The following is a 10983-nucleotide window of genomic DNA, read 5'->3' as shown; positions in this document are numbered from 1 at the left end:
AAACTTTAACAGCAGCTCTGTTCCATATGCTCAGGTAGTTCTCATAAATTCTCCTGACACACCCTCAGTGTCCTGGTGCTGAAGCATCAGAGCTGCTCTGATCTGCTTCAGGTCATGTGAAATCCAAAACAGAGGAGGGTCAAATGCACTTTGTCTGCTGTAAGTGAGACAAGTCCAGGAGCTACAATCTCCACGGTCACTGCAAAGTGCAGCTGAGCTGCAGGCTACGTTTCTTCTGTTTGTGACTGACAGAGACCAAGAACAGTATCGTTTTTATTTTGGGTTCAGTACTTTTGTCTGATAACAGGTTAATACCAGTGCTGCAAAGTAACTAAACATATTTACTCAAGTCCTGAACCTAAGTACACTTCTGAGGTTTTTGTACTTGAGTATGTTCTGCTGCACCACACATTGATCTGACAGCTGCTTTTCCTTTTCTGGGTCAGATGAACTGTTTTACACTTTGATGTTCAACCTGAAACGACTTTTTTGCCATCATTTCTGTTTCAACAGTGACATCATCACCAGAGGGAGAGGAGTCAGACAAGATGGCATCTGGACACTGCTTCATCCGGCCTCCCCACCACAATACACTGTCCACGACGCCCAGGTCAACTTTGACCAGGCCACAAAGGACTGTTCCCCGGGTGTCCTCACCACCCTCGCCACTGTGCAGGAATACGATCACGTCCTCAAGCTTGTGTCCGAGGTGGTGTCATCTGGGAGCAATGTCACCTTCTGGGTTGGGCTGAAGAAACCCAAGAACATGTGCGTTGTCTCCACGCTGCCGCTGAGAGGGTTCAAGTGGACAGAGGACGGCAGCGACGCCTCACAGCAGGTCAACTGGGCAGAGGAGCCGCAGAAGACCTGCACGAATGTTCGCTGTGCTGCACTAATGGGAGTGTCTGATGGGTTGACGGTGACCAAGTGGGGTCTAATTCCTGTTAGCTGTAAGTATGAATACAAGTTCATCTGCAAGCTGAGAGATGGACTGACGGGACAGACACCTGGGGGCACAGAGGCCAATATTACACCTGCTGCACCTAAAACAAGACTGGCAACACCAAAACCAGAGCCTGCTATGCCTGAATCCACATTTTCTACACAAGGACCAGAACAAGAAACTGGACCTGAGCTCCTGAGACCTGATGCTAGCCCTGGCTCTGGACCAGCGCTGGGATCAGGTTTGTGTCTACGCCCCCGTATCATTGGGGCTCGCTCCCTCAGTCTGGACCCTTACAACAGCACCAGGATCCAGGTGGACTGCTGGTCCTCAGTCAGGCTGGAGCTGCACTGCTGGGGTCGCCCTGCCGTGTGGCGTCTGCTGGATGACTCTCCTGCCAACCTCACCACCATCTGCCACCCCTGTAACAACGGCTTCCAGAAAGATGCTTCTGCAAACTGTGTGGACATCAATGAGTGCAGTGCTGCAGGTGGTAGCACCCTCTGCAGGCATACCTGTCTGAACACCGAGGGCTCCTACAGGTGCATCTGCTTAGACGAAAATGGGAAACACCACGAGGAGGGCTCGTCGGCATGTGCTGATTCAGTGACAGTCGAAGACAGCAGCTTGCTGTCAGGCGTCCTGGTGCCGGTGCTGATTGCTGTGGCGGTGCTGGTGGTGCTGGTCATAGTTGTTATGGTGACGTGCTGCCTGAGGAGGCGGTCAAAAAAGCGTGCTGTGAGGAAGATGGCAATGAACACTACAGATGGCAAGGATTCCTTTGCAACAGCCAATGAGAAGACAGCAACATGAGGGAGCACAGTTGTGACTGGTCAGTAAAAACATTGTCTCCAAAATGACTAAAACTTTTCAGAAAAATATTAACATTTATTTCTCAAATTAAAGTGTTTTTATATTTTCAACTTAAATCTGATTTTCTGAAAACAAAAGAAAATATTTTACAATCAACTTTGTTTGTCAAGTTTTTGTTAGTGATGCAGAACTCACCCAGAGACACGAGGAATTCTTTCACCTCATTGGTGGATTTTGTTTTCTGGTTTAAAGGAAAGTTTGTTTTTGAACATTAAATGTTTTTACATGACAGTGCACAAAACACAGTAATGGCAGAGCTTTGTCTCAGTATTACTGAAGGGTGTTTCTGTTATTTTGCCTGCCACTCACATATTTTGCTATTCTGTGGTTTGTAATTTTATAGTTTTAATGTCAGTGAGATAAACTGTCAAGTATTCAGTGCCATAGAGTGAAATGAACCCAGTAAAATGAGAAACTTAAACTGTTGAAACAAACACTGGTCATTAGGTATTTTTAAGGGCATCTCCTTTGCAAGAGTGTAAAAAAAACTTGTATTAAGACAACATTTAATACTTTACCATTATAATACTCCTTAAACTGGGTTTGTTTATGTGTGACCATGTTGTACATGCTGAATTCATATCAAAATATCTTGCAGTTTTCCAGTAAACAGTGTTCTTAAGGGGGGCATCTTCCTACCCTACTGTACTGTAACCTCCTTGGTTTGCTGCTACTAACAGTTATGCAGTAGAATGGGTTTAATAAGTCAAACCAATGATTTGTAAAAAGCCTGTTTTCCCCTTTTTTCTTTACTTCTCTCTTTTTGTGTTCTAACATTTGTACAATTGTACAATTTAAAACTATTGTGATTGATGTATTTTATCTAATCCTAATTAAAAAAATTAATCTCAAAGAAGGAGAAGAAGGAGGTGAGGAGTATATTTCTGAGGTGGTTATAAAATATTTTCCAAGATGGCGCCACTCATTCCTTTCTTTTTTTAATAATCAAAATTTATTTTCAATGACTGATATACAAACAAGATAAAGGAGAACATAAGAATATACAAGAATAGGGAATCGAATACAAGTCAACAACAAGCACAAATGGGGAAGAGAAGTTAACCTCTGCAATAATCAATAATATATAAGTTTATTTGTATATATATATATAAAATAAAATAAAGTATGAAATAAAAGAAAAGAACAAGCACAAATGAGTAGCATTCAGGGCATTAAAAAAGAAGTGACTTGGAAATAGACGTCCTTAGTTTCTTGGCTGTTTTGTTCAATTTAACGATATATTTCAGGGACTTAAAGTAATTGGCAAAAAAAAAGTTAAGAAAAAAGAGAGAGAGGGAGTACAACCATTCCAGCGCCAGTCATTCCTAGTACAGCTGCTGCTAAGTGTGTGCTGTGGCTTCATTAAGGAGATCAGGTATCGACAACGGAATAGTTTCAGCCCAGCAGGTGGCAGTAATGCACCTTAAGTTGGCTTGCAAACCGCCAATAAATATCATAGGAAGAAGAAGAAGAAGAAGACGACAGCAGAATAGTGCGTATGCCCAACAAAGTGACGTTTCTCCCTGCGCTGTTCTCATTGGCTTACACAGAGTGCTAGAGCAGATCAGGCTTCAGTGAATGAGGGTGTATGCACTTTTTTTCAAGTTTTATTTATATCTGTACGCTTCTCAGACAGGATTGAAAAGATTTGGATGAACGGCGACATTTTAACGATCACCTCGAAGTGAGTAAAACCGTCCCGTGTCCTGTTTGATAAGCTGTTTACATCGTTTAACAGGCTAACGGGGCTATGCTAATGTAGTATTAGCTTTAGAGTGGGCTCACATCCGTAAACACGACAGCTATGTTACTCTGTTTTAGTGTGTTTTCCACTGAGCTTTACTCTTTTTAAATCTGTGTTAATGTGTATTATGTGCTGATGTAGTTTTTGCCAGCCGGTTACACAACCCTGCAGTGTTGTAAATACGCTCACTTTATCTGATATGACTGGTAAATAATGAGCTAAAGTTGCTAATGGATAACTCTGTCAGCATGCTGCTAGTTGCTGACCCTGGCCTTCTCCTGCAAAGTTCGTCGACTGAGCTATTTAACACCGAGGAGCGCTGGTAAATCTGTCAGCCGATCCCGACTGATACCGAACACATGAACCCTGTTCTGGACGTGAACCCTGACACCAGCTTCACCGCTGTAGGTGGATAGTGAGGAACACCTCCTGTGATTTTACTCAGTAAGACTTCAGTTAACACCAGGTGGAGTCAGACAGACAGGTGGACAGGTAGACGTGTAGCTGGCTGCAGGTCCAGATGGGGAACAGTGCTCTAAAGTCTCACCTGGAAACCTCCCAGAAGACTGGCGTGTTTCAGCTGACAGGAAAAGGACTGCAGGAGGTGAGACACACCAGTTCATCTCATGGAATAATTGTGTTTATAGTTAAATATTGTAGAGATGTGCACTGTGACACTGTTCTAGACAGAATCATGTGCTGCTTTCATCAAAAACGGGTTAGTCAAAGATTCAGGGGTAGTTGTACAGTCCAGGGTGGTGGTGGGTTTAAGGATTAGAGGTTCAGAATGAGCAATAGAGGTCAGTCTGTGGTGTTTCCTGGTGTTTGTGGTGTCGTTTCAGTTTCCAGATGAACTACAGAGACTTACCAGTAACCTAAGGACAGTGGATCTGTCCGGGAACAAAATCGAGGTTCTTCCTGCTGCCATCGGAAACTTCCTGCAGCTCAAGAGTCTGACGCTCAACTCCAACAGACTTAGTGAGTGACTCGCACGCTGCCCTGTGATATGCTGTTGGTTTTGGCAGTAGACAGGGTGGATGTGTGCAGAGTTCAATCCATGATAGAGTTTAGTCTCTGCTTGTGGACTGAATCTCACATGAGTTCAAACACTAATATAATGTTCTGTAAAATCCTTCACATTAAGAAGCAGCACAAGTTATAGCTGTTGGCTGTGTGTTAAATGCTCCAGTCACTGTTTATGAAGCAGTGTTGAGGCGAGCCAGTAACTAACGTGTTAAAGAGGTTCAGTCTGGTTTTGACAGCTGAGAGTGCATCAGCAGATATGGTTCTGGTGTATATGCGCTCTCCCAAAACTTCAGCTGGGTCATAGGAAGGAGCAGCAAGAGAAACACTTGACAAACACCTGCGAGCAGTAAAGGTGCTTTGAGAAAGCGAGCGTTTCCTGCCGCTGCCTCCAGTGTTTCCAGATAGAATAGAAGATGAAACGGATGCTGATGTGTTAAGAGGGAGATAGTCAGACATGGCAGGGCGAGGCAGAGGACCACTGTTGGGGAAACAACTTTGACAATGTGGCTGGAAGAAGATAAACTACAGCAATGCTACTCTAGAGAGAAATGTAATTTGGTAAACTAAAGTTACTTAGAAAAAAGTAGTTCAAAATACTGTGTGAAAAATGATCAAACTGTCAGTGTACATGTGATAAAAAACAATAAAGGAAAACTCACATGGCAGCAAAAAATGCAGCTCAATTGAGTTATTTACCTGAGAGGAAAAAATAACTGTCCTAAATAAAACGGTTCCATCTGGGTTTTCCATAATGATATTATATATTTCTTGTAAACACGTTTGGATTTTGTATTATCTCAAACAATGCACCTTGACTATTTGGCTGACTTTAGTGCTGGTCTAAAAATATGATCCTGTTGTTACATCTAAGAAACACAACAGGCACAATCAAAATCTGTGCAACATCTGACTTGTACAAACTTAACAACTACAACATATATATATATATATATATATATATATACACACATATAATTCTGTACATGTCACAATGACAATAAATAAAGCTTCTTCTTCTTGTTAGTCAGGAGAGATTCACTTCCCTATATACAAGATCCTGATGGTTACTGACAGTAAAAGTATTTTTCACATTATTAAAATGCGATGGAAACGAGCACTGACTGTACAGTCTCATGCAAAAGTTTAGGCGCCCCTTGATAAATAACAGATTTTGGTGATTTTTTATTTGAACAGATGTTAACACAGTTTCTCTTGGAAATGGAAAAAATGCACAATATTTTCTGCAAACAGTGATGCATAGTTACTTCTTATGCCATAAATTGAACAAAAATAAAAAATAAAAACATTATTATGGCATGGTGCAAAAGTTTGGGCACCCTAAGAGTTCCAGAGTCTCAAAGTCTCTCACAAGGTTTCAGACCTTAATCAGCTCGTTAGATCTGATGCACAGCAACAGCTGTCATTGGTAAATGCCAATTTCAAAGCTGTACAAATACTTTGACTCTTCAAACCTTGTGCACACACTTGCGGACACCCAGCAACCATGGGTTCCTCTAAGCAGCTGTGTAAGACCCTGAAAATGAAAGTTATTGATGCCCACAATGCAGGAGAAGGCTACAAGAAGATAGCAAAGCGTTGTCAGCTTGCAGTTTCCACAGTAAGAAATGTAATTAAGAGATGGCAGATCAGGGGAACTGTGGAGGTCAAGATGAGATCTGGAAGACCAAGAAAACTCTCGGACAGAACTGCTCGTATGCTGGTCAGAAAGACAAATCAAAACCCCCATTTGACTGCAAAAAACCTGCAGGAAGATTTAGCAGACTCAGGAGTGGTGGTGCACCGTTCCACTGTGCAGCGATGCTTGCACAGACAAGGCCTTCATGGAAGAGTCAGCAGAAGAAAACCTTACCTGCGTCCCCATCATATAATCCAACGTCTGAAGTATGCAACAGGACATCTACAGAAGCCCGATGCGTTTTGGAAACAAGTGCTGTGGCCTGATGCAGTTAAAATAGAACTCTTTGGACACAATCAGCAAAGGCATGTTTGGAGAAAAAAAGGAGCAGCATTTCATGAAAAGAACACCTTGCCAACTATTAAGCATGGGGGTGGATCTATCATGCTCTGGGGTTGTGTTGCAGCCAGTGGCACAGGAAACATTGCACGGGTGGAGGGAAGAATGGATTCCACTAAATACCAGCAAATTCTGGAAGCAAACATCACACCATCTGTAAAAAAGCTGAAGCTGAAAAGAGGATGGCTTCTACAACAGGACAATGATCCTAAACATACCTCGAAATCCACTATGGAATACCTCAAGAGACGCAGGCTGAAGGTTTTGGAATGGCCATCACAGTCCCCTGATTTAAACATCATTGGAAATTTGTGGGTAGATCTTAAAAGAGCTGTGCATGCAAGACGACCACAGAATATTACAGAACTAGAAGCCTTTTGCAAGGAAGAATGGGAGAAGATCCCAAGTACAAGAATTGAAAGACTTTTAGCTGGCTATGAAAAGTGTTTGCAAGCTGTGATATCTGCCAGAGGAGGTGTTACTAAGTACTGATTGTGTAGGGTGCCCAAACTTTTGCACCATGCCATAATAATGTTTTTATTTTTTATTTTTGTTCAATTTATGGCATAAGAAGTAACTATGCATCACTGTTTGCTGAAAATATTGTGCATTTTTTTCCATTTCCAAGAGAGACTGGGTTAACATCTGTTCAAATAAAAAATCACCAAAATCTGTTATTTATCAAGGGGTGCCTAAACTTTTGCATAAGACTGTATCTAATCACTTTGACCTTATCAGCATAATTTAACAATACAGAACAAACATTTAAAAAAGCCTGGAGGGCAGGTCCAGATCACTATGAATCCCAGAAACGCCTCTGCTTAGAACCATCAGGTTAGAACCTCGAGAACACGTGATCATGTGGCCTTCTGTCCTCAGCCAATTTACCCAGTGAGATTGGAAAGCTGAAGAAGCTTGAGACTCTTAGTCTCAATGGGAACCGGATCCAGCATCTGCCCCTGACTCTGGGCCAGCTCAAAGCCCTGCGGACCCTCAGCCTGGCTGGGAACCAGATCTCAGAGTTCCCTTTGGGACTGGGGAGCCTGAAGCAGCTGGACCTGCTGGACCTGTCCCGTAACCAGATCCAGAGTATCCCTACAGAGGTGTCTGAGCTGCAGGCCATCGAGATCAACCTCAACCAAAACCAGGTATCTCAGAACCAGGTGTCACAGGCCAGGCCAGACCAGATCATCTCAGACAGCATCCTGCATATGAGAGAACTCAAACCACAAACAGAGCCTCAGAATAAGGCCCTTCACAGTAAGACATATGATCCAGGTCTCAGGCGACTCTGACAGTCTTGTTCTTCCTCCTGGTCCAGATCTCAGTGTTAGCAGTGGAGGTGTCTCGGTGTCCACGTCTGAAGGTCCTGCGTCTGGAGGAGAACTGCCTGGAACTGTCCTCCATCCCTCAGTCCATCCTGAGCGAGTCCCAGGTGTGTTTGTTCTCTGTGGAGGGAAACCTGTTTGAGGTGAAGAGGCTCAGAGACCTGGACGGGTATGACAAGGTGAGATCACCTGGCATATGGCGTTCAGGGATCGTGGGAGGTTATATAACTGTCTGGCTGTAATTTTCACAGTGGAGAGCACAGCACTAATCAGTATCTGTTGTTATAATCCTGGCTGAGGCTACTCTGAGTGATGAAGGTTGTCAGACTGTATGAAAAAGCAGTTTTATGGTAAAGACACCCAAATGTTTCCTGCAGGTGTTGGGTCTGCATGTGTGTGGTAGAAAAGCTGTGGAGTGTTCAGTAGCTCTGTGCAGGTCTCTGCTTTGTTTGTATCTAGTCACATCACAGATTCCACTGATCTATATGTGCAGGAAACACGCTACAGACAAAGAAGAAGGCCGAGACATTGTCTTTGCAAATGTTTTATAAATATGGAAATAACATTTGACATGTTTTCTAAAAAAAAGGCTTACCTTTTGCCCTGCCGACGTTCTGGAGAATAGAGCAGACATGGTGCACACAGATGTAGTTCCGTGCAGGAGGAGCTCACCCCTTCTCCCTTATGAGCATTCAACATGTTTGTTAGAGGCAGGGAATACATACATACATTTTCATCTTGTAAGGGTAAGCAGCAGCTGCACGACATGCTGTCGCACACAGAACACAGTGTTGAGTAGCGACAGTCGCATTAGAGGACACGGTGAATATGAATAACAGCAACATCCAGAAACTCGTGCCAGGGCAAATAGTGAATAGACCGTCACGATGGTGATGATGAACAGGACCTGCATTTTGTCTTAGGTCGACGTTTTGTTTTAGTGTCCTATTTAAGCTCCAGATTCATTTACATTAAGACACTTTGATTTCAGGTCAGATCAGTTTTGATGGGTCCTTTTCTGTCTTTGTTGGACTCAGCTCTGATGTTTCTGCTGGTCTCCACTGGTCTCTGATTGTCTCTGATGATCACTGGTCTTCCCTCCTCAGTACATGGAGCGTTTCACGGCCACGAAGAAGAAGTTTGCCTAAAGACCACGCTGTTGGGTCTGAACCTCAGAGCGCCACCTGGAGGCATGGTCACCCAAGACTCCATCCACCACAGATGCTTCTGCTGCTGCTAGAAACCAGACTTCACAAAACAGGCTTGGCCCTCCTCACAGTGCCCCCCTTTCTGCAGAACCAAACACTGAGACCTGGTGCAGGTCTGAGGACGTTTAAGCTGGAGACAGATTGTGACAGACGGGTAACACCGACAGGTACCACTCACAGGTGCATCTGGTGGAGCAGGAAGAGAAGACAAAGTGTAGCTAATGAGCAGTGGAGACGTGTGAAGCTGTTTCCCTTATTTTCTTTAACACGTCTCAGCGATGAAGGTGGAGCTCATGCCTTTATTTCATTTTACTTGTTTCATATAGAAACTAACAGTTATTCCTTTTACTTGATCTTTGTTTTCTGCTGAACGTCAGATGAAGCTTCACCTTATTCATGATTTGTTCCTGATGAAGCAGCATTAGTGTAGTGAATTAAAATAAACCATTGGTTTATGAACAAAGGGTCTGAAACAGGTCTGTTCATGTCTGGATTTAAACCCTTTTCCTCCGTGGCTCTCACTCTTTTCATGACGTCCTCTTATGAACTGTGAGTTTGTGTCTGGTCTGAGTCCATTTGAGTTTTTGCTTCTTCTCTGATGTCATGTTGTAAATAACGCAGTGAGTTCAGTCAGTTTCCAGAAGAGACTGGACCATGTGAATCCTCACATAATGGAGACCATGTTGTAAACTTGTCGATGAACCTGTTCTGTGACATTAAACACTAACTCTCCTGCCAACCGCATGTTTAAAAGACTTGTATTTAAATAATTTTTCCCCTCTAAATGTTTAAATGAGTGTGGACAACACATAATTCTCATAAAACTGCTGTTCACCTCCTGCTCAGAAGTTTCTGGTTCAGTTTGTTCAGAGTATTAACGCACACAGCGTACACACTGGGTCTCTGAGGCTCAGTTTATCTGTAACGGCTGCAGCCGAATATTTTCCTCTGTCATTCCCCACCAACCCCGTCCAGAGACCAGCAGCACCAGTAAATGTGGTGTCCTCACTGTAATGTGTGTGAGTCCAGACCCTGGTCCAGCTCATCGCTCTGGGCCGTTGTCCACCAGCTGTTAAACTCCCCAGTGAGCCACACCACTGCACTGGGGGCAGGTTTCCTCCTCAGGAAACATGAGGCTGCCTTTTTCCAACACTTTCCTGGCTCCAACGTGTTGTTCTGTGCGGTGTGAGGAGCAGGTGAAGCAGTGAGACAACAGCACCGACCAGCGACTGTTTCACCGCAGACGCTGTACAAAGTGATGGCTGTTCTCAGTCTGTGGAGCCTTTTGTTGAAAACAGACATTTTTATCTTTCTTGATTTCTGAGTGGGTTTATTGAGGTTTATTCTGTAGGGGCATCAGAGATATCCTCAGGAAGTGGACGTCATGCTGAATCTGATCAACATACCTATTTCAGTCTGTGTTCACATGTCACTGAGTTAGGACTGTGACGGGGGAGGACCAGTTTTCAGTGGACTATAATGAAAGGAAGCTCTAAGGATGGAACGTCTTCGTCATTGCTGTCCCTGAGCTCTGTCACACCAGCAGGGGGCGGTCACGTTTCTTCCTAGAGGCCTGATCAGTAATCCATCCCTGGATGACAGGTTCTTCATTAATGAATGAAGCACTAATACCGTATGTAACCGGCGGGTTGGCCACGCCTACACCGCCTGGTTAGTAATTTGTCAGAATAATCATGGGTATAAATGACACCTGGGGAGATGCTGTTGCGATAAGCAATGTCTGTGCCGGTCTGAAGTAACTCTCCCTCCATCGAGCTGTGTCCTGCTTCTCCTTTAAGGTTTGTCCAACGAGCTGAATGTCGATC

At 43.8% G+C, this 10983-nt stretch overlaps 2 protein-coding genes across 5 annotated transcripts; both read left to right on the top strand.

Annotated features, from left to right (window-relative positions):
- The first annotated feature begins 466 nt into the window (after nucleotides 1-466).
- clec14a (C-type lectin domain containing 14A) lies at nucleotides 467-2690 on the top strand. Its single transcript, XM_020621407.1, has one exon. The coding sequence runs from the start codon at nucleotides 467-469 to the stop codon at nucleotides 1754-1756; it is 1290 nt and encodes a 429-aa protein (XP_020477063.1). The 3' UTR covers nucleotides 1757-2690.
- Nucleotides 2691-3270: 580 nt separating this feature from the next.
- Nucleotides 3271-9896, top strand: lrrc57 (leucine rich repeat containing 57). 4 transcript variants are annotated; one of them, XM_020621392.1, is made up of 6 exons: nucleotides 3271-3500; nucleotides 3808-4164; nucleotides 4403-4538; nucleotides 7501-7769; nucleotides 7943-8056; nucleotides 9056-9896. In XM_020621392.1, exons 2-6 carry the CDS (start codon nucleotides 4081-4083, stop codon nucleotides 9095-9097), a joined length of 645 nt encoding a protein of 214 aa, XP_020477048.1. In that variant the 5' UTR covers nucleotides 3271-3500; nucleotides 3808-4080; the 3' UTR covers nucleotides 9098-9896. The 4 variants fall into 4 exon arrangements, with proteins under 4 accessions (XP_020477048.1, XP_020477047.1, XP_020477046.1 ...); XM_020621391.1 differs by having other exon boundaries at nucleotides 3272-3500; nucleotides 3847-4164; nucleotides 7943-8128; XM_020621390.1 differs by having other exon boundaries at nucleotides 3272-3500; nucleotides 3819-4164; nucleotides 7943-8128.
- The last annotated feature ends 1087 nt before the right edge of the window (nucleotides 9897-10983 follow it).

Source organism: Monopterus albus, unplaced genomic scaffold, assembly GCF_001952655.1.
Source record: "Monopterus albus unplaced genomic scaffold, M_albus_1.0 scaffold258.1, whole genome shotgun sequence".
Classification (NCBI taxonomy): domain Eukaryota; kingdom Metazoa; phylum Chordata; class Actinopteri; order Synbranchiformes; family Synbranchidae; genus Monopterus; species Monopterus albus.
This window is presented reverse-complemented; position numbering and strand designations above follow the sequence as displayed.

Excerpts from the sequence above, each read along its gene's own strand:
- lrrc57 (XM_020621391.1), top strand. The coding sequence starts at position 4,081 with ATGGGGAACAGTGCTCTAAAGTCTCACCTGGAAACCTCCCAGAAGACT. Across the intron at positions 7,770-7,942 it reads TCAACCTCAACCAAAACCAG|ATCTCAGTGTTAGCAGTGGA; the intron begins GTATCTCAGAAC and ends CTCCTGGTCCAG. Across the intron at positions 8,129-9,055 it reads ACCTGGACGGGTATGACAAG|TACATGGAGCGTTTCACGGC; the intron begins GTGAGATCACCT and ends TTCCCTCCTCAG.
- clec14a (XM_020621407.1), top strand. The coding sequence starts at position 467 with ATGTTCAACCTGAAACGACTTTTTTGCCATCATTTCTGTTTCAACAGT.